Genomic DNA, 23,780 nt, shown 5'->3' on the forward strand with positions numbered 1-23,780 from the left:
CCCCCCATGCAAGACCCACAGATGTGGAGTCCCACACAAGGGCCCCGCACCTTGTCCTGCTCACAGCCTGCTGGCCGCCTGCCACGGCTCAAAGCGTGGAATCCCAGAGCAGAGGGTCTAGACCCGGCATCGGGACCATGGGCAGTTTTTTTCCTGTTCTCCCAATCCTTGGAATGAGAATAAAAATATCTTCCAGGGCGGTTGTAAAGTTCTGGGAAGGGCAAAGAGAGTGGGTGAGACAGTGGATGGGCAAATAGACTGTACCCCATGATGTGCTGTACAAATACTTTTAAACTGTGAACCTGCAAGTGGAAGAACAAAGAGAAATCATCACTGTTCCCCCCAATGTCACCATCTCTCTGGAGGGTGAGAGAGGGGGTGTCTCCAGCCAGAAGGCAGCACAGATTTTCCTCTTGATGCCCCAAAGGTATGGGTATTATTCCTAACCCAAGAGACACCCCACCAGGACAGAGAGAAATGAACTATGACTGGAAAGATAAGCTACCAAGTAACTTGCAAATGGCAGAGACAAAATCCAGTGGGATCTTCTTTAAAAAAAAAGATTTTTGAGTAATCGTCACACCCAGTGTGGGGCTCGAACCTATAACCCTGAGATCAAGAGTCCCATGCTCCACCAGCTGAGCCAGCCAGGCCCCCCCCAGCAGGGTCTTCTCAAGGCCAGACCTTGAGGAAAGAACAAAACACACTGTGACAAGCACTGTGGACTGACGCCAGGCCCGCCCCGCTGCATCAGACCAGCTGAGGACGGTGCAGCCGTGAAGGCCTGGTCCTGGGAAGACCCAGGGTGACTCTTGCCCCCAGGAGCAAGGACTCCCCTAGGAAGCTCAGCCACCCTCCTCCAAATGAATGTGTTAACCTCCGAGGGCTTGGGGGCAGTTTTGTGTGGGGTGGTAGTTTGGAGGGGGCCCGATGGGCTCTGCTAGCAGAACCACACAAGGATGCAGAGCAGTGAGCTCCCCCCCGCAGCCCCGGCGCCTGGCCTGAGCGCAGGTGCCTTCCTCTGCCCAGCAGCCCCGCCGCGATCACACGCTTCCACACCTCTGTCCCTGGTCGGCACACTTTTTCCATGCTTCTTATTTTTAATTCAATCTTTAGATAAAATTGACCTTCGTGGTGATCATTTTTCTCTCTTATTATTGCTTTGGTCTGATTATCTTTTCGTCCCGCTGAATTCCCCGGGGCTCTTTATCACGTCAGCTGGTTCTCTTCTATTACAAATTCCTTCAGTTTCTGTCTTCTTCAGCCCTCGCTGTAGCCATTCTCAATGTGAGGCCTGCCTCCCCCAAATGCTTCCTCGGGCTGCTATCTGGCATGGGGGGATGGGGATGAGCTCATGAAATGGTCCCCCAGGCCCTGGTGGATCTGGTCTGCTTACTTCACAGCCGTCCCAGGCGCTGGGACACACCGTCCACGTTCTGTGCGTCCTCACAGGCCTGCACCCCAATGGCGCAGCCTGGGGGAGCCAGGGGCCCGGGCTAGGAGACACCTCGAAGGGCTGGCAAGCCCATCCATTCAACTGCAGGCGGAGAAATGCAAACATGGAGCCCTTCCTAAGGTTTCCTTCAAGGGATAAAAGTATACAAATGTCTAAATTGCTCCTGTGATCTACGGTAGACATAGGGTAAGAGATAAGCAATCAACTGAGTTTTAAAATCTAGTGTGAGGGACGCCTGGGTGGCTCAGTGGTTGAGCATCTGCCTTCAGCTCAGGGCATGATCCCGGGGTCCTGAGATCGAGTCCCATATCCGGATCCCCGTGAGGAGTCTGCTCCTCCCTCTGCCTCTCTGCGTGTCTCTCATGAATGAGTAAATAAATCTTAAAAATAAATAAATAAATAAATAAATAAATAAATAAATAAATAAATAAATAAATAAAAAAATCTAGTGCGAGTCAGGAGAACACACATTTCTCTTCTGCTAGTCCAGTTAAGGCGGCCCCACGGCCTATCTCAGTCAGGTACGAGCTCATACCACGGCTATTCTTTCCTATGTCCCCCCTAAAATCTCCCCTGCTATACATGAGTCAACCACAAAGCATCACACAGCGCTTTCTAAACGCCGAGCGCTGCGATAAGCTAATTTCCTCTTGTTCGGTACTTGACATGCAGGCTGACACCAGGCCAGCAACCCTCGGCCAAAATCCCCTCGGAGGCTTCAAGGCTAACGTCTCTCCCATGCTGGCAAATTCCCCCAAATAGTTGCCACCTGCTGTCGGCGTTCAGAAACCAAAGGTTAGGGGCGCCTCGGTGGCTCAGTTGGTTAAGCATCCGCCTTCAGCTCAAATCATGATCCTGGGGTCTTGGGATCGAGCCCCAGTCGGGCTCCCTGCTCAGCGGGGAGTCTGCTCCTCCCCTTCCTTTTGTGTGCACATGTGCTCTCTCTCTGTCCCTCAAATAAATCAAATCTTAAAAAACAAAACAAGCTTTAGGCAGGCCACCAATTCTTTCTCTCCCCGATCTCGCGTCTGTTAGCTGAGTTTGCACATTCGGCGTGTTCATGTCTTCTGGGGTCAGCTTGTCCTTCCCACACTTCTGAGGACACTCAAGCTTCCTGAAGAAACCGCTCTCCTTCCAGAGCCAGAGAGCAGAGCGAAAAGGAGGGGAGTCCTCCCCTTCCCCGTGAACAACGGATCCTCTTGCTTTCAAGACAGGAAACACCTCCCTTCTTCAATGGTATGTGCAGACATGGGTTAGGCACCTGTCTTCCCAAAGCAAAAGAAATCATGATCCAAAGTTCACACTCTTCCTTCCCATGTCTCTACGTACCCTGAGGTCCCTGTGATTTCCTACAACAACAAGGGTGACAGAGCCACAAAGCCTCAGTGGAGGCTACTTCAAGCCACTTAAGACCCAACCCATAGTGCCCTCAACTGCAAAATGGCACGAGAAGAGGTTCATGGGATGGTCACGTGTATCAAGTATCAAATGAAAGGACTTATGCATCATGCCTGGCTCAAAAAATCTTCACCAAATTGATCAGAGTATTTGCTAATCTGCTGTGTGTCCCCCATGTGCCAGGCGATGCTCTAATTGCTTTATATATAAAAAGTCATTGAACCCTCACAGCAGCTCATGAGGTAGGTGCTAGGACTATCACCCTTCTAGAGAGGAGGGAACAGAAGGGTTGCTCAACTTCTCAAGATCACACAGCCAGCTAGTCGGTTTGTCACCTAGGGCTGTCATCATAAATGATCACATCTGGATGGTTTAAAACAACCAAAATTTAATCTCTCACAGTTGGGGCGGTCGGGGGGGGGGGGGACAGAAATCAAGGTGTTGGCAAAGTTGGCTCCTCCTCTGAGGGAGGGTCTCTTCCATGCCTCTCTCCTGGCTTCCGGTGGCTGCCGGCGATCCTGGGGGCTCTCTGGCTTCCCACTGCACCACATCTGCTGCTCCGGGGCTTCATGCCCCCCCACCCCGACTTTGTGCATCCTCTGTGTTTCCCTCTCCAAATCCCCTCTTGTTATAGGGACACCAGTAGGTAGATTGGGGGCCCACCCTGGCGCACTATGACCTCACCTTGTCTGTATTACATCCACAAAGCCCCTCTTGCCAAATAAGGTCACGGTCACGGGTATCAAGGGTGACCCCTTGGACTGATCTTTTCGAGCAGACAATTCGACCCACTATAGTCTCTGGGCCAGAGTCTGAACCTCAGCCGTTAGCCAGGTTCCTAACTCCTACATTGTCTGCTTGTCCACTTAGCTGATTACTAACCGTCACACATCATCTGAATATTACGTTGTCCTATTAGTAGTGTTATCTTTCTACCCAGCTAGAAGATGGTGGTATGGCACACTGATGCCACCTAGGAACTCTGCATTTCCTTACTCTATTTTCCCAAGGCCTTGAGGCCTTCATTGGTTCTCTGGTTGCCTATAAATTCATCCTCACGTGGGTAGGATGGTCAGTGGACACTCGGGGGAGAGGTGCTCGGTTTCTCTGCTATCCCCGATTACCCACCTTCCAACCAAGTTTCTTCAAATAGACCAACCCAGGGATACTATAAATGCTCATCCTAGTTCTTCCAAAGGCAGTCCTCAAATGACCCATCGGGAGCTTCCTGGGATCCTCCCCACGACCCACTCTGTCCTCTGCTCTCATCTCCTCCCCACCATCACTTGCTCAGCACGTGGGAACCCCGTGTGCCTGATGGGAAATGAGGAGAGGGCACCCACTCCCCTTCCCCGGGGCTCAGAGTACCCGGCTGGCACGACCAGGTGCTTCTCTTTCTCTGATTGCTCTGACCTGCTCGTCTGATTCCACATCAGAGCAGGTCTGAATCTCAGCTCATTGAAGGCGCTTCCTTCTCAGGACTTGAGGACCAGAGAATGTGGGGTCGGGGCAGGTGTCAACAACCCTACCTCTCACACCCCAGGACAACGTGTCCTACCACAGCTCCCTCCGTATCAAGATCTAATGTCTTTTTTTTTTTTTTTTTTTTTTAATTATATGGAACCATGGATCTTTACTTCCAGCCCACAAACATCATGGAACAGAATGGGGTGGAAGAACTGACATACGCTCGATCTCATTTCAATTTCCAATCACTTTTTAAAAAAGATTTCGGGGGGGGGGGGAGAGAGAACGAGCACAAGCATGTGCACATGAGCAGGGGAGGGGCAGAGGGAGAAGCAGACTCCCCAAGGATCAGGGAGCCCAAGTGGGGGCTCGATCCCAGGACCCTGAGATCATGACCTGAGCCGAAGGCAGACGCTTCACTGACTGAGCCACCCAGGCGCCCTCCAGTCACTTTTTAATAGTCTTCGGTTTTCCCTTTGGAAGTGTGGGGAAGGGGCAGGATGGGAGGCTGGAGGAAGCCAGGTCCAAGGGTGGGGGGATGGGGGAAGGTGGGAAGGGAAGAAGGTCCTGGCTTGAGGAGTCTTTCTTCCTGCTGTGCTGCTGCAAGCTCTTCCCCTCCTCGGTCTCCCCACTACCCAGGGCAGCTGCTGAGGGATCTCCTCACTACCCCAGGGCACTTGGGGTGGAGGGTAGCGTGGCCTGATTTCATTCCAAGACATGCATTCCTCCTCTACCCACTCCCTCCCCTCTCCACCCCAGACTGTCTTGGGGGGCAGAACAGAGCCTGGTCCACAGCCGGTCCTGCAGGGGCGCAGAGGGCTCGGCAGCAAGTGAGCACAGGCCGTGAGCAGAGCTCCAGCCCTGGGGACACTCCAGGAGGGGCGCTCAGGGGACCTGCTGTCTTGAGCAGCACCTTGAATGCCTGGGAGGTGGCAGGGGTGGGGGGGATGCGTCAGGCCGGGTCCTGGCAGGAAACAGATAATTGGATTCATCCGAGGTGTGCTTACTAAGGAGCTACTTACAAAGGTGAGGGCAGAGAGCAGCGGGGGGGGGGGGGGGGGGGGCAGCGTGGTTCCGAGGGACCCCAGGCCCGAGGAGCCGGGTAATGGGCGGCTGGCTGCCAGCACCTGGAGGCTGAGCCACGGGCCACCGTCGGGAGCCCTTGTGACGCTCGGGACACACAGCCGGCTTCTGCGGGCACTCAGCCTGGTGGGGAGCAGGTCTAGACGAGCAAAGGAAAGCTAGCCATCAGACAGAGGTGGGGACAATATTCCTTGCAGGGGAAGCTGCACCCAGAAAGGCAGACAGTCAAAAAAAAAAAAAAAAAGGTGGGGGGGCGCCTGGGTGGCTCAGTGAGTTTAGCATCTGACTCTTGGTTTCAGCCCAGGTCATGACTGAGCTGTGTTGGGCTCTGCACCGAGTGTGGAACCTGCTGGGGAACCTCTCTCCTCCTCCATCTGCCCCTTCCCACTTGCACACATGCTACCCCCCCAAAAAAAAGCACAGTCACAAAATAGCAGAGTGTACTTTTGGCATCAGGAAAGCAGCACATACAGGGGACCAGGAGGTGAGAGCCCAGGGAGGTCAGGACCTGTTGCGCGGAGCCCAGCCGTCACCTGCGTGCCCAGGGCACTGGTCGGGGCCCACGCAGGGGCAGGGGACTGACATGTTGGCGGTCAGGGCGGTGTGAGGATGGACTGCAGGAGGACACGAGCAGGAGACGGGAGGCCAGAGAGGCTACTGCAATACGGAAGGTGTGGGGGGAGAGGTATCTGGACCGGGGGCTTTGCAGGCAGAAGGACTGGACTCCAATGTCTGTCTCGCTGCTTCCAATTTTAAGTCCCTGGGTGAGTCTCCTAATTGTCAAGTTCCATTTTCTCATCTGCAGACACAAACGGTCATGGGAACTAGCCTGGGTGAGGCAGGTGCCAAGCACAGGGCAGGGTGATGGACACGGCCTGCTCTTACACAGTGCACCGGCTGTGCAACCAGGCCGACGGGCCTGAAGTCCAGGCAGGAAAAGCCGAAGGTCTACCTAGGGTGGCGGCAGTAGTGCTGGGTTGCAGGACGTGCATTTGTCTGGACGTGAGGGTGAGGAGGGGGGACCTGGGGGACTTGGCTGCTGGAGTGGGGGCACTGAACGCCAACCAGATCAAGGGCCGCAGAAGCACGAGAAGCTGAGGGCACAGGGATGTGCTGTGGGTTCTGCACATGTCACACTGACGGGCCACCAGGGCACTCGGAGGGCCTGGTGGCGAGACCACGGAGAGAAGGGATGGGGGGGGCACAGACTCCACGGCCCCCAGGACACAGAGGGCGGCTGTGGCGTGGGAAGCAGGAGCAGGGAGGACGTAAGAGATGCGGCTGTTAGCAGAGAGGAGTCGCGGGGCGGGGGGGACAAAATAAAACTGAACCAGCAGAAGACCAGGAGACAGAGGAGGAATGCCGGAGGAGGGCCTCCAGGAGGCGGTGGAGGTTTTGGATGCAACCATCCTGCGGGCCTGGTCAGGAAAGGACAGGATAAGAGGCCGGCTTCACTTCGGGAGCACCTTTTCTTTTTAGGATGGCAAAACTGGAGCCTATTTATAGGCTTAAAAAAAAAAGAAAGAAAAAAAAAAAAAAAAGAAACAAATAGCCTCCAGATCTGGGGGGAAATAGAGGGAAAATGAGGTCTCAAGACCCAGACCAGACGGCGGGGCCTGGGGTCTGGGGCCCGCAGGGAGGAGGCTCCCAGGGCCAGGCCTGCCCAGGCTTGTCCCCTCTCCCTTGGAGGTGGGGTGTCCCGGTGGCCTCCGTGTGCATAGGAGTCTGTGGCTGAGGCAAGGGCTCCGTGAGAGGTTTCTTCTTCTCCCTTCTTCTTCTCCTTTTTTTTTTTTTTTTTTTTTTTTCCAGTCAAGCATCCCGGTAAAGCAGAGGCTGATTTAACTGCTCCCACCTGCGCTTTACCTGCCGGTTAATTCCTTCCCTCTGTGTAGGGCGAGGACACCTGCCAGAGGGGGACCTGGACGCAAAGGACAGCACGTGCAGCCAGAAAAAGTCCAGAAAAGTCCACTGCAGTCTTCTAGGAGCAGAGATGTGTGCGGATTCATCCTGGGCTCACGGCCCCAGGGGCGGGGCTCCTGGAAATCCCGGGGGGAGGCCCGGCCAGGGCCACTGGGGGTTCTCCTGGGACCGGGTTTCTGAGCACTCGCAGCTCCTCTCTTACACGCAGCCTGTCAGACTCCTCTCAGCTATGGCATCTGACGGGCTTAATTGTTTCCTTAGGGCTTTGTCCTTCCCATCAGTGAACAAAGGCGATTGGCAGGGATTTGGGTTTAGCTCTTGATATTTAAAACAAAACACCACCACACCAAAAAAACTTACAAAGAGAGATGTTTGTGTTTACGTGTGTGCACATGCATGCCCATGTGTGTGCACGCGCATATGTATATTTTCATCAGCGCTTGGGTGTCAGGGAAGCAGAGCAGGTCAGACCACTGGCCGACTGCCTGGGGGCCACTCCAGGAAGGAAACGCACCTACAATACCCCCCCCCCACCTCCTCCAGCAGTCGGGACCCCCCAACGACGAAGTGCTAATGGGCCACAATGAGCAGCGACGAGCTCACGTGCAGGTGGCACCCAAGAGAGATTCTCTTCTGAGGCTATTCTTGTTCTTCCCCTCCCAAACCCCCCCTTTTTTTGAGGCCGCTGTTAAAACCAAGATGAACACATCCACTGTTTATTATGGTTTCATTTCTCCCACCCGCCCTCGGGCGGTTATGAATTATCAGCAAAAAAGTGCAACAAACTGGACGAGACAGAGAGTCAAAGGTCAAGACAACGCTCGGAAAAAGAGGACTGGCCCGTCCAGCAAGGAGCTGACTGTGCAGCAGCAACAGGACAGGGCTGGCATCTCCGGCCAACTTGAGGAAGGAGGGAGTATATTTTTAAAGGTGGCCTTGCTTTGTGGTTAATCCCACAGCACGAAGAGAGGTTTGGCCTGGTCCCTGAGCGGCCCTTAGCAAGGTCACGTGACCTCTTGTGTGTTCGCTCCCAACTCAATGCTGCCTTTTGAATAGTCACCTGTGTGCTGGTCACTATCTCCTATTAGAACATATATTCTCGGGACCCCTGGGTGGCTCAGCGGTTGAGCGTCTGCCTTCAGCCCAGGGTGTGATCCTGGAGACCCAGGATCGAGCCTCACACTGGGCTCCTTGCAGGGAGCCTGCTTCTCCCTCTGCTGTGTCTCTGCCTCTCTGTGTGTGTCTCTCATGAATAAAATCTTAAAATATATATATATATATTTTTTTCTTGATTATTAAGGTTCACATTTTTTATCCCCTCCCCAAATACCTTTACACATGAGTGGCATTCAGTGCTCAACAAATGCCTGCAGACTGGTTGGTTGGTTCATCCATCCATCCATCCATCCATCCATCCCATCAAATCCTAGGTAAAAGTCCACAGAATAAATGTACCCCCATCCTGAGAATTTTGCAAAGATTTAACAAGAAAACAATCTGACTTAATAAATATGTATTGAGCACAATTATGTGCAAGACAGCAGTCGATAGGACATAAAGATGAGTAAGAGTAGCTCCTACTATAAACCAGAAGACAGAGAAATACCCACAGTACTGGGATGAACTTAAGGACTATATAGCCCTGGGGTCCAAGGAAGAAATGGAAATCAGATCTCCACCGAGGGAGTGGGGTTGAAAGCAGGAGAGGGACAACTGGGTGGGCTCAGTGGTTGAGCGTCTGCTTTCATTTCAGGTCATGATCCTAGGGTTCCGGGATGGAGTCCCGCATCGGGCTCCCTGCTTCTCCCTCTGCCTGTGTCTCTGCCTTTCTCTGTGTCTCTCATGAATAAATAAGTAACATCTTTTTTTTTTTAAGCAGGAAAGAATTCCTGGTAGATGTAGTATTTATTTATTTATTTTTTTTTTTAATAATTTTTTTTAATTTATTTATGATAGGCACACAGTGAGAGAGAGAGAGGCAGAGACACACACAGGCAGAGGGAGAAGCAGGCTCCATGCACCGGGAGCCCGATGTGGGATTCGATCCCGGGTCTCCAGGATCGTGCCCTGGGCCAAAGACAGGCGCCAAACCGCTGCGCCACCCAGGGATCCCTAGATGTAGTATTTAAAATAAACCTTAGAATTCTTTTTTTTTTTTTTAAACCTTAGAATTCTTATTCAAAAACTTGACAGACGGGTTACCAAACCCAGCAGATTTGACCAATGATGGTTTGATCACGTCTGCCACCAGGCATTGGGAAAGGCTGACACTCCCCCACAACTGCTCTCAGGGTCTCCCAATTAAGGGTGTGGACACTTGCAGACAACTCAGCTTTTCTCATCCCTTATTTCCTGAACCCTATGGATGACCTTCGGGGGGCCTCCCAGTCATCCTCCTCTCCATGGTCGGAGGTCCATGCTAGCAGGAAAGCAGCCCAGGCTCACAACTGGCTGGACCCTTCCTAGCAGTTGGGCATCATCATCTTCCTAACCATGCCAAGATGCAAGAGGGAGCCAAGAGGGCTTCCCAGCCAGGATCAAGGGGCAGGGCAGGACACAGAGCGTCTAGACAGGTGCGTGGTGTAGAATTCCCAAGTGACCACCATGGGATGAGCTGGGACAGAGTCTGACTACAATCCTGGAGGCTATTAGGGCTGGTCAGACAAGGGTTATGGTTCCAGACCAAGAGCAGTCTTTACTTGCCTTTGGAGTTCAGACTGGTCGCCCAATGGCCCTTCCATCCCAGTGTCAAACACAGACCCTATACCAACGCTCCCGCATCCATGTGAATCCCAAAACACCTACAGTACCAGAGAGACTCCTCCTATGCAAATCCTCTCCCTTTATGTGATCTGAAACCCACCGATACAAGATTGGTTTGTTTTAAAGACCATGGCTCCTCTAAACAAGATGCAAATGCCTCTTGGGCTGACAAAATAAACTCCACTAATCATTCAAACATTAAGTGATTAAGCAAGCTAGATTCTTTTTCCCCCTACTGGAGGACATCCAGTGATAAACCTTCCCGGCTTGAGAAGCAAAATATTCAAGATAACTAAACGATTATTGGCACCAGTGGATCTTAGCTTGGAGATGATAAATCACAGGACTCAGTGGTACACGAAGCGCCCACAAATTCAAAATTCTGCAAGTATGTCCATGAATGTACTGTTCCAGGAAGAAGAACCAGTTTTATCAGATTCTCAGTAGTGTTCGTGTCATGCTTCTGAGAATCAGACCTTCCTATGGATGCCCAGGCCAGTGTCTACCTGGTGGTAGGGCAAGGAGTCAAGGGAAGCAGTGCTGGTTTTATCTTGCATACACTCTCTCATCTGAGCCTCTTCAATAGTTTGCAAATTCCCTTTCTGGACTCCCTTTATGCACGTAAGGAGGAAAAAATGAAACAGTAATGGAATTTCAAAGTAAGCAGTCACTTAGATGTAGAACTGGGACCAGGCCTGGTTTATCTGTTCCCCTGGTTCTTTCTCCACAGGTGACTCTGCACCAACCGCCCCCGCCCCCCGCCCTGGGTAGACAGTGTTTAATTACATGAAGTTTTCTAATGCTGGCCTAATTGGAGTTTCCATCGTTCGAGTAAAAGATGTCCTCTAAGGCCTGGCACAGATACCCCGATCTGGAGGTTTAACTTTGATCATTCTGGTGGCTCTTGGGTTTTCTGCTGTACGTTGTTATCTCTTCACTACCCACCAGCTTTGCAATTCAGGCCACCAAGAAAATAAGGAAGCTTAAAGGCCGTTTGAAAGGAACATTTTAGGACAAATGAGGGGATCCAGCCTGCCCTCACTTTGTCACATAGTATGTATGGAGCACCCACTCCGTAGGAAGGACCCTTCCAGGCCCCTGGGATACAGTAGTGCACAAAATACATGTGGTTCTTGCCTTCACACCGTGATACAATTTTCTATTCTTGTGCCATGATTGAATTTAATCATCAAGTGGGATTCACCAGAGGCAGACAGCCCTTGGAAAAGGCAGACGTAAAATTACCAAAGATTCAAGTAGGGCTCACTGGACGGGCCCCTCCCACTACCCTCCTTAAACTTGGTATTTCTCCCTCATTTCTGCTGTGTAAAGATGGTCACCAGTCTGAATGGTCCAGACCTAAAATAGCCCACAGACTGAGCCCCGTCTATGCTTCCAACTGCTGTCAGCCCTGTGGTCGGGTCTGCCCTATGTCCTGATCACTGGGCAATCTCTCCCCCATCCACCTGCCTGCATCTCTCTGCATGTGGGGCGTTGCTCTAAAACCCTTCTGTCAACTGTCACTCTGGAACTGAGAGTCGAAGGCGTCACGGGGGGGCTGTAAGCAGAGGTGTGGAAGGAAGTCCTTGGTATAGGACTGCGAGAAAAACAGGCTCATTGTAGAACTCTGTGCAGAATCACAGCAAACCGGATCTTGGAAAAACATCAGCGTGTTTGCATATTTGCATATGGAACGGCACTAGAGGAAACAGGGGTTGAAGGAAGAACATTTGACGTCTTCCTTTCTAAAGCTTCTTCACCACTTTATTTTTAGGGACAAGCATGAATTATTTGGTCATTTGAAAACAACTGCCTCAACCACATTCCTCTGAACACTTCCTGAAAACCGTCACGGAGAGAAGCTGGCACCGTGGGGACCTTGCAGAGACCAGCTATGCCTCATGTGTCTCTGCATCCACACGGGGCACGTCGTGACCTCCGAGTGGAAGAGACAGACAGGAGCAAGGACCGAGGAGGAGGTAGGTCTTGGACGTGAATGTGTGCATGTGACACGGAGCCCTGAGGCCGCGGAGGAATGATCGGGAGTGATGGGTCAGCAGGCCCTCGGGGGGACTCACAGTGCATCCCATGTGGTATTAAAAATTATTTTTAAATTTTTATTAGGGATCCCTGGGTGGCGCAGCGGTTTGGCGCCTGCCTTTGGCCCAGGGCACGATCCTGGAGACCCGGGATCGAATCCCACATCGGGCTCCCGGTGCATGGAGCCTGCTTCTCCCTCTGCCTGTGTCTCTGCCTCTCTCTCTCTCTGTGACTATCATGAATAAATAAATAAAATCTTTAAAAAAAAATAAAATAAAATAAAAAATAAATTTTTATTAATATCTAATATTTCTAAAAAAATTTTAAATATTTTTATTTGAGAAGTGGGGGAGAGAGAGAGAGCGCGCACGTACACATGGGAGGGAGGGGTAAAGGGGGGAGGAGAAACAGATTCCCCACTGAGCAGGGAGCCTGACACAGGGCTCCATCCAGGACCCCGGGATCACGACCTGAACCGAAGGCAGGTGCTTAACCGATTGAGCCACCCAGGGGCCCCGCACCCCATGCCTTTACCGAGACTTCGAGCTCCAGGGACTGTGCCCAGCCCACGAAGGGGCGTGCAGACTGAAGTGCAGAACCTGCTTCCGAGGAAAGGTAAAGGATGGGAACAGATAAAGAAGGCATCAGACTAACGAAGGATTGAAAGCAATAGAAAGGCAGGCAGGAAAACCGAAATAAGAGGAGAAAGGAGGGGCGGCGGGTGTGGAGCTGCGGGGCCTGCACCAGCAGGCAGAGCAAGTGGTCTCCGCCAAGCGGTGGAAACCAGAGTCAGACCTCGATGACCTGCAGGGTGACGGGCCTGGGCCCTGGGAGGGAGCCAAGGGTTGGCAGGTGTGTCCTTGCATGGGGCAGGTGATCTCAGGGTAGGCGGGGGAGATGGGGAGGCTGGGGAAGGAAGGGCTGGCCACAGCCCACGGTGGGGACACAAGTGACACTGGGTCCAGAACACAGGAGGGCAGGGCCCAGAGCCACGGGGGGCAAGGCCACAGGAGATGGGGGTCACCGAGCAAGAGGGAGGTGTACACAGCTCACAGGTAGAAGCGGGTGAGCAGGATGTGGCCCCTAGTGGAATTCATGCCAGGGGTGAATAAGGGACCGCGGAGCAGCCCTGGGGAGCTGAAGCCAGAGCATGAATGATTCACTCTTTCCTCTCTCAGTTCCTAAGCCCCTCCATGCGTAAAATTGGGTAATTCCCACTCATGCATATGCATGAAGAGGCAGCGCCTATGGAAGGTTCTGGCAGTAGAGGGAATAAGAGCATCATCTCTGTGCGACACGTGACTCACGGAGGTGACGGCCACTCCCATCCCCCAGACAGGCTGGCCCAGGAAAGACAGGAGAAGCCTGGGAAAGATCCACAGGCCGGGCTGCCGCCAGGTCCCTGGTGACCATCTAGCAGGGGCCCCTCCAGCACCTCCCGTGCGGAGACCTGGAGGAGGTTCAATGTTACAGACACACGGAAGATCCAGACAGTCACCCTGACCCTTGTCCGTCATGGGGCACACATGAGAGCTCGGTGCGTGAGCTCCAGGGCTGCTCATCCTCCTCTGACCTCCCGCGACTCGGGTACCTGGGCCCCCTGCCATACTCCCATGGTGATGGAGCTAAGGGAACGCGTGCCGGGGTTTGAGGTGGGGACTCGGGCGTCTGGAGGTTTGAAGGGAGGGAGTCTAGAGCGTGCAATCATCTCCATCGGGGAGGTCTTGGTCTGACTTTGCAGGGACAGCCTGGATGTTGGTGAGCCACCCTTAGGCATCCTGAGAGCTTTTTTGGCTCTACAAAACCGCAGTGCAAGTAATTGCTACCCCGTCTATCTTCTCTCCTAATTATGGGACTCTACCTGTATATTACAGGTTAGGGTAGTATCTGATTCCATTAAAAAATAATGCTTAAAAATAATGTGCATCTTTAAAACCTTCTATTTTAATCCCCACGGGACCTCATCCTTCTGCCTTCATAGGGCCACTATCATTGCTTTTAAAAATGTAAAGTTGTTTGACTCCACTGCTAATTTCCAATTTGTGGCACCGCGGTTCTCCTTTCTTTCCCCACCAAGAGACTGGCGGACTCTGACCCCTCCCTCCCGTGAACCTGCTCCTGTAGGAGTCACCATATGTTCCATCTGCTTCTTCCTGCCTTTATGCTCTTTACCGGTGGATGCTCTTTTCATTTATTTGCAAGTCTTTAGAAGTGCTGCCTAGGGTTTTTTTTTTCTCTACCCCACTTTCATAAAATCAAAGTATGAGAGGATACTTCCTAAGCTTTGGCACTTAAAAAAAAATATGAACGGTTAAGATTTATTTACTTTCAGAAAGAGAGAGAGCGAGAGATCATGGGCTCATGTGGGGAGAGGGACAGAAGGAGAGAATCTTCAAGCAGACTCCCCCTAAGTGAGGAGCCCGGCGTGGGGCTCGATCTCACAGCCCCGAGAACCACAACCTGAGCTGAAATCAAGGGTCAGATGCTTAACTGACTAAGCCACCCAGGTGTGCCAAGAGTGATCTTTGCAGCTTAAAGGTACTGTTTTGTTACAGCTCAATTATTCTTTATAGTTCTTCTATTTAAATCACTGTGAGTTCTGTCTTCTGATTGGACCCAGACTGCTAAACCACTGCTTTCCTCGGTGCCCAGCACGACAAACAATACACATCAGAGCTCTCCATGCAGCCTTTCCTCCTTTCCCCAGCTAGCCCTGAATAATTTACCTCTGACTTGCTCAAAATCAAAGTGTGGCTCAATGAGGAGGGCCCTAAACCAGAACGCGCTTCTTCTAGTGTCTGATCTGGCCAACTGCTTGCACGTTAATTAATGACATTTCTGAGGACTGGCTGGACACCCTATGGGGACCCTACCTGGTTTGATCCTCTACACTCAACACCAGAGAACTACTTCCAGTCTAGCTCCGGAAGACTTCAGGTTAATTAATCTATTTCCTTTGGTTCAAAAGAAGGATTGTCATTTGTGGTTCTGGCCACTAGAGTCAGAAATCTTTGGGGGACTGATAATTCTTTCAGTGCCCAATAAGACTGAAAAGAAACCAAGGCAGGGGAACTGAACTTCAAAAGCACAGACTTCTATAATGGTACAACTACTCCTGTGCTATTTTTTAACTTAAAAAAAAAAAAAAAAAAGCATGCTGATTAAAGCAGAAAGGGTAAAATAAGCATGTTAACCAAGGAAGTGAAATGTGAAATAAGGAAAAATTAAACACGAAGCCTTCATTTTTTAGGCCTAGTCCTGTTCCATTCAACACCCTTATCATGTCAGTGACTTGGATGAAAATGTTTTTATTAAAGTTACTTAACCAAAAGCTCAGAGGGACAGTTAAGCTGTCACACCCCAGCGTGATGGCTTTATACTGGGTCAGCTCTGCTAAGCTAAAAGTCAACATTCCCTTTTCTGTAGAGCCATGGTGTAGGACTGCTCACGAGAGAAACCTGTGTGGGATCTGGGAGGTGTAAAATGAGCAGGAGCAACCATGCTCTGAAGGGTCATTCCTGGCTAGAGCCAGAAGAACTGGACATCCGGGTACCGGCCAGCCACACGTGGCCTCGCTCTGCTGTGCACCACATCTGGCTCCCCTTCATAACCACCAGCCCTGCTGAACACCCTCAGATCCAGGCCCCTGGTCAGAAGCTTCTCAGCTAACTAGAAGGCAACAGCCAGGAAGAGTCAACAGCCTTCCACAGACCTCTGCCCCTGTCCCATCTGCAATTCTGCTCTGGCTCATAGATGCTCCTGGGGTCCCAAGAACTCTTGACTTATAAGCCACACCTGGGCTGGCTAATGACTACTCTAGGGTCTTGTCTGGACCTTTTACTTTCTGGCTTCAGCTGCAAAGGTGTAGGTCCAAATTTGAGAACAACTTCAATAGGCCTTGACACTCTCAGTGCCTACTTCCCTACTGAACTCTGATTCATTAAAAATAATAATAATAAAATAAAAAAATAAAAAAATCGAGCTTTCTGAATAATGAGTTCAGAAAAGTTATATCTCACGTAACAACAACATATGTAAATTCTTGTATTGAGGCTAAAAAATAAAATAGCAAGAACTGCAGAAATAAAGAATGAGTAAAAAAAAATCTGGATTATTCTGTTTTTTTTTTCCAACTAAAATGTAGGTACCTAAACATCCTAGCATAATAAATATATGTATAAGTTATCATTGCTTTTGTAATAATACTTTAAGTCAATCTGTGACCAAAATTAGATTAAAAAGTCCAATTTTTAAACACACACACACAAATCTGGCTTAGAGACCATCATATAATCCTAAAGATTCTGGACAATAAATTCACCACGACCTAGGTAGGACCTTAACACAGTTTGTTAAATAAGCAAAATATAGTATCATCTTTTTCTTTACAAATGAATGCAAAACTGAGCATCATGAGGGTAGAGTTATCTCTACATCTTACACTGAGAAGACAGCATCTGGGAAACTATATTAAATTCTAATATATCTTAAGGGGAAAGAAATTATGTGTTCTAAAATCAGGAAGTCTAGGTAAAAATATAATGAAGAATGGCTTCGGGAACTTTAGGGAAATAAGATCTCCGTATTTGTGGCTCCAGAGACGAGAGCTAGGATCAATGGACAAAACTCACATAAACACAGTGAGGAGCATGGTCACAGCGATCAGGGCAGGGGGCAGAGGCATCCTGCGATGGGGGAGGCTGGACCATGTGGCCACCACAGTGCTTCAATGTCATAAAGTCCCAGGACTTTAGAGGTCACCTGGGGCTTGGGGAGAGGGAAATAAGGGGTCCTCGCTGATGGGCACAGAGCTCCTATTCTGAACAATGAAAAAGTTTTAGAAAGTGGTGATGGCCGCACGACACGGTGTGATTAATGCCATGAGTTCATACTCTTAAAATTATTACAGTGGCAGGACACCTGGGTGGCTCAGTCGGCGAAGCATCTGCCTTTAGCCCAGGTCGTGATCCCAGGGTCCTGGGATTGAGCCCCATGTCATCGGGCTCCCTGCTCAGGGGGGGAGTCTGCTTCTCCCTCACCTGCTGCCCTTCCCCCTGCTCCTTCTCTCTCTTCTCTCCAGTAAATAAAATCTTTTGAAAAAATTATTAAAATGGTACATTTTATATTTTGCCTCAATATAAAAAAACAAAACAAAACCCATGACTCTATTATTCAAGGGGAGAGATGCAAAAAATTTAAATTTAAAATGTAAGCTAATAAAAGAGGAGCCTGTTACTGATGTGGTGAAGGCATTTCTTTTGGATGGGAAGAAAGCACCGCGCCACAAAGGAGTTTTCTGAAAGCGAATGCTGGGGGAGTCCAGTGTTTCATGAAAGCCATCAGCAATTATGTATTCTGCGGCAACGCCAGTCACACCAGAGGGGTTCCTTAGGGGCAGAAACGGTCCCTGAGAAAAGCTCATTTGTGAATGTTACCATGTTATCATGATGATAAATGTTCTTACTGATGATGAAATGAGATATACCGTTTAGAATAAAGTCCTCCTTCATCAACTCCTAACACACAAATTTACATGTACAGAGACCAAAAACACCCAATTTAATACACGAGGGGGAAAAAAGGATCTAGATGCCTGGGACAGGACTGGCAAAGCTTCATACCTTTGTTCATAAATGCAGGCTGCTGAATTCTGACAGAAGAGCAAGATATCCACGAGATACCTACAACCAGAAAATCTGCTGTATGGATTTTTTTTCCCCCTGGGGGGACAGGGGTTGCCAAATAGAGCTCAGGGTCATGAGTTCAAGCCTCACATTGGGCGTGGAGCCTACCTTAAATTTAAAAAAAAAATTAATTCACTTACAAATTTAAGATTTTTTAATGTTTTCCACCCCTCCCCCACCAAAGAGCATGTTTCTTCTTAAAAGTGAAGGGAAGGAAAAAGGTCATACCATACTTATACTAATTGAAAGAAATCTTTGAAACAGAAGAACGTCTAGAAGACAGACTACCTGATTCCAAGATTATTTTATTAAGCTACACTAAATAAGACACCATGATTCTAGCATCAAGACAGACAACTGGATGGATCGAAGAGAATAAAGACTTCAAAACAAACCACACAGCGAGGGACAAGAGATTTTCAACAGAGGTACTTCAGCTGAGAAAGAACAGTCTTTTCACCAAATGAGTCTGGAACAACCGGACACCTGTTTGCAGGAGGAAAAACAAACTTTGACATATCCCTCTTCTTAAAAAAACGAATCAGAGTAGATTATACACCAAAATGTGAAGCTCAGAAGAAAATCTTTGCAACCCTGAGTTAGCCAAAGATTTCTTAGAGGACACACAAAAAAACTGGTAGTTTGGATTTCACCAAAAGTAAACTCTGTCCTTCAAAAGACACTATTAAGAGAAAAGTCCAGCTAGACTTGGAGAAAATATTTGCAAACCACACACCTGATAAAGGATAGGTATTCAAAATTTGCAAAGAACTCTCAAAACTCCGTGAGAAAACAAAACACCCCAATCAAAACTGGGCTAAAGACTTGAACAGATGCTTTACAAAAGACAGACGAATGGCATCTGAGATGAAAAGATGCCCAAGGTGATTAGTTACTAGGAAATGCAAATTAAAGCCCCCATGAGATACTAATACACATCTATCTGAGGGGCTAAAATTAAAAAAAAAAAAAAAAAAGCCAACGATACCAGATGTTGGCAAAGATTTGAAGGATTTAGAGGTCTCAAACTCCACTAGTGGTTCTACCGCTTGGGAAAAGTGTGGCTGTTTCATTAAAAAAACAAAATCGGGGTGCTTGGGTGGCTCCGTTGGTTAAGTGTCTGCTTTCGGCTCTGGTCATGATCCTGTAGTCCTGGGATCGAGCCCCACGTCAGGCTCCCCTGCTTCTCCCTCTCCCCCTACCTGGCTCATTCATACTCTCTCACACACACACTCACGCTCTCTCTCTCAGATAAATAAAATCTTTCAGAACAAGAATAACTCCCCTCCCAAGAAAAAACCCACCATATAATCAGCCATTCTACTCCTAGGTATTTACCCAAGAAAAATGAAAGTGTATGTCCATATAAATACTTGTAGTGAACAGTCACATAAACTTTTGTAAAAGCCCCAAACTGGAAACCACCAAAATGTCCACCAACATTTGAATGGCCAAGCACAATGAGTTATACTCATACAGTGGAATACCATTTAGTAATAAAAAGGGATAAGCTATTGCTACATACAATGACAAGTAAGGATTCTTAGAATAATTACAATGAATGAAAGAAGCCAGGCCAAGAAAAAGGATACGCTGTATGACGGTACACAAAATTAAAACAAAAAACACCACAAAACACACACACACACACACACACACACACACACACCACAAACTCATCATAACAATAGAAAGGAGATCCTTAGATCAACTATACCTCACAATAAAGCTATTATAAAAAATACATCAAATCGATAGCCTGTTTGGGCTACGTTGTTAAAACTTTGGGCAAAGTCCTTCCTCTCAACCAAGGAAAGGTTGACTCAAGGCCATGAGTGGCATCTGCAATGAGCTGGCTTTGTATGTATACGGTGCCGCTGTGGAAAACAAAAACAAAACCACCCCCCTCCCAGGAAATTCTTCCTTTTACAAAATGCAAATGACAGGGGCATTCACATCCCTCAAGCCCAGCTCTGATGCAATCTGTTTCTTGAAGCCTTTCCTTATCACTCAAGTAGAAAGTGATTATTCCCTCCTGTGAATCACCATAACACGCAAGTTAATTTTCAGGTATCGAGTACATTTTTCCATCCACCCATCACACTTTTATTAAATGATGCATCTAGGCCAGACGCTGGCTTGGTGCTAGAAATACGAAAGGGAGCTGGGCACGGTTCTTCCCCTGCAAGAGCCTCATCATCTACTGGCAAAAGACCTTTTTTTAAGTGACAGTAACACACTGTACCACTTGTTTCCACAAACATTTAAAAGTACAACAGGAACCCAGAGAAAGAAATTCATGTTGTCAGACACACGGTCTTGTGCCTCAGTGATCTACTTCCTTCTAGACTAACAGTCTCAGAGAAGGAGGGACCACGACCTACTTTAGTCATCCACTGAATCACCCAGCACAGCTCCTGGCATGAGTGTTTTCACATTCGTTACATTTCCTTGAATGAACAGAAATCCCATTTCACAGGCATCCACTCTTTGATGAGAAGACAGGGCCGCCATGTTGCCAACTTGTCAGTTGAGTCCCAACCTTTATCCGTTTTGTTGACCAGAGCAAGTCATTTGACTCTAGGTTCCCCCAAATCCCAAAGGAAGAGCTAACACCCATTCTGTCACTGAAGAAAACAGGAAGGAGGTAGGGGTGGGGTGGGTGGGGCTTGGTCAGCAGAGTCCAGGACACCAGAGTAACCCTGGTGAATCAAGGTCCTGCTGTGGGTCCAAGGGGGGCCCTGGCACTCCATACTGTGACCACCAGGTACTCCTCTGCCCAGGGAGTACACATCTAATCTCTACAGGAATCCTATTGGTCTCGTTGTGAAGGCAATTTCCAGGGACTATACGTGTCTTTCTGCTTCCCCAAAGGTCACAACCCCTCTATCTGTGCTCAGTTTCTGACGTGGAACAGATATGCAAGTATGACATTTCAGTTGAGATAAAACTAGCACAAATTAGAAAAATCTCAAAGTACAACCAAGAGATTGGGACTAGACACCAAGTAGAAATCCTTTGTAGTTTCTAGACAGTGCAATTGAACCGAAGAAGAATCTTCCTCAAAATCTTAGAGATAAGGGAGACTGGCTTCTTGTACTTACACGTATGGAACCAACAGGTCGCAGAAGGGGAAAGCAGTAGAAATTTCTTTGAATTTACCTGGCTCCACCGGCACGACAGCTCCAGGGGACAACAGGTGAGGACGGGACTCTTACCTGTAGATAGGGTCCTGCATCACCAGCATCTTGCTCTCATCCCATGTCCACTCCTTTTTCTGCAATAAAAGAAGCTGTAAATGAATAAGTTAGGCTTGTCCTCCGCTACAGAACCAGGGCACACGGTGCGCTACTAATATGTATGCAAACACATGCACCAGCTCCCGGCCTGACGACTTCTAAGAGGTCTGGAGCTGAGTGCTCCAGGGAACAAGTGGCAAACGTCATGTCTGGTCTGTTCAGGTTCCTTCCAGCACTTCAAGGACAGTGTCTCTCCAGGGCACACAGGGCAGGTGGGAGCCGGGGCCACCCCAGAGGACCAGAAGCGCACTCCAAGTCACAGTTTCATGGAGCAATCACCAAGGGAAGACGCAGAGGCGATACATCACTCATCACAGAGGAGTGGGAGAAGCAGGAGGAACAAAAGGGAGGAGGCTGAGCTGTGAAGGATGCTGTCAAAAGCAAAAGGAAATGCAGCTCCCATCCTCCCTTCCTTAAAGGGGAGAACGTGGGATTCAAGCCTGGTGAGGTACCTAGTACATCTGTAGTTACCCAGGAGGACAGTCCTGCTGGCTGTGGACCTAACTCAAAGGAGATCTCCCCTGGGTTGCTGGGGATGTGGACAGGGATGGGAATGGGACGAGGGGTGGGGTGGGATTCAGGGGCCATACAAGAGATGAGGTGCTTGATGAGGTGAGTACCCCCCCCCCAAGTGTGTTGAGGAAGCAGTTGGTCAGTGGCCACCACGGCTCCCAGGTCCCACCTCCAGGTGCAGGGACAGGCCCCCAGCTGGGGCCAGGGGGAGACTCTACTCAGGCCCTTCCGAGACATGAAGCAGCTTTACTCACACACAACGCTGGCAGACACGGCCACCCACCCGTGCCATCTCATCCCCCAGTTTCAATCCCAATCCAGCCCGCAGAGGTGGATTTTCCACAGGTTGACAAGCATTCAACATCAGATGCTGTTTTTACAGACAAGAAAACTCAGGCTCCGAGAACTAACTTTTCAAAAGTCGCCTCCCTAAGCGTGGCTACTCACTGCCCTGCACGATTTTAACGTACGAATGGCCCGTTTGGAGCAAACACAGAAACAAGGAGACCACATCTTTTTCTAAGTGAGAACCCTCCAGATGTATAAAGACAGCCAACCCTCTTCTTGACACCAAATCATCTCAGGCTTTGCGAACGCTCCTCGCCAGACAAGTCCCTGGCTGACCCTCTCTGGGTACCCGCATCACTTGCCAGCGTCCCCCCTCGAACCTGGTACTCTGGCCTGAATCCCTCACTGATTTACACGTGGTGGGATCTGCAGAGGCACGTTCGTGTCTACGTTCCAGCTGTGATACCCCTCTTAGCCCAGCAAGGACGGGTTGATAGTATTTTTTAGCTGCCTTATAACCTTATAACTGGCACACATTGGGCCAGTTTCCAATGGACACACTGAGATTTTTCAGGGGCACAGCAACTCATGCCTGTTTTAAACACGCAGTATACGTGTTCGCCATGGGAATTCTCTTAAGAGCAAAATAGGATGCTTGAAATATGGTTTGATTTGGGGGCAAATTGAAATATAAATATTAAATAATTAAATGTTAAATTCAATCACATCTCTATCTATGACCACGTATGTCGCCCAAAGTCTTCAGTCAATTCAGGTAGCAATGTTCAGAAAGCACCTCTTCTCTGCTGTTGAGCCCATTCATTTGGATTTTTATTTCAGCAGCCGTAGGTTTTAGGTTCTATTATTTCCATTTGGTTCTTCTTTCTTCTATTTCTTTGCTGAGACTTTCTAACTCTTGTGTCAAGAGTGTAACTGCTCACGGAAGTATTTTTATGACGGCTGCCTTAACAGCCTTGTCAGACAAATCCAACATCTGTCATCTCGGTATTGGCATCTCTTGACTCTTTTATTCAATTTGTTCTTTTATTCATTTTATTCATTCGAGATTTTCCTCAATTTCTGGTATGTAATTGAGTGACTTTCAATTGAAACCTGAACATTTCAGCAGATACATTTAAAAGAGATACCAGCATCCATAGAGGATATCCTGATCAAAAAAATAAACTTTTCACCTAACTTATTTTCCTTTTCTGAAAATTGGATTAAAATCTAGTCCTCTTCCTTTAAAGATTTTGCACTAATCCTTGGATGCATCCATTAACTCTGTGAAGGGATCAGAACATTATCAAGATAAGCCAAAGGGTCTGGTGTAGAGTGGACTCTCCAGTATCCTTTCTATGCCACCATCTTTCAAATAAGACCCTGTAGAGGTCCCAGCAAGGTGTCCCCCCCTAGTTTACAGCCCAGTCAAGACTAGAACCAAGTCCTAATTTGTAGACCAGTGTGGGTCCTCTGGTACAACTGAGCTTCAATGCGGCACCATGAACAGTAGGACTCAGAGGGAAGCTCCAAGGATCTCAACATTTGGATCGTTCCCTCTTGCTCTGAAATCATTTCATAACCTTCTCTTTTTCAAGTGTTTTGATGTTTTTTTCCCCCCTCTAGAACAAAAAGCACACATACAAATGACCCCTTCCTCACTTTCTACCTAGAAATAAATATTCATGGAAGGGAAAATTTTTAGGAAAAGCTTTTAATGAGAGAAGGAAAACAGGAAGAAAAACTAAGAACCCACCACCTTTGTGGGGTTATAAATCAAAGTTGGCATCAATCAGGGGATAGCAATTTATTAATGAACAATACCTACAGCCAAACTTAGTTTCACTATCTTGAGAAACACACACAGCT

General features: G+C 48.9%; 1 protein-coding gene across 1 annotated transcript in view; it reads right to left on the minus strand.

The window, feature by feature from the left end:
* The window catches only part of LOC112643047 (nitric oxide synthase 1 adaptor protein), a 275,681-nt gene that overhangs the window by 45,602 nt on the left and 206,299 nt on the right, over window positions 1–23,780 (minus strand). The window contains 1 exon segment of the mRNA XM_049106837.1: window positions 21,030–21,088. Coding sequence (XP_048962794.1) covers window positions 21,030–21,088 — 59 coding nt within the window.

Source organism: Canis lupus, chromosome 38 (assembly GCF_003254725.2).
Source record: "Canis lupus dingo isolate Sandy chromosome 38, ASM325472v2, whole genome shotgun sequence".
Classification (NCBI taxonomy): Eukaryota; Metazoa; Chordata; class Mammalia; order Carnivora; family Canidae; genus Canis; species Canis lupus.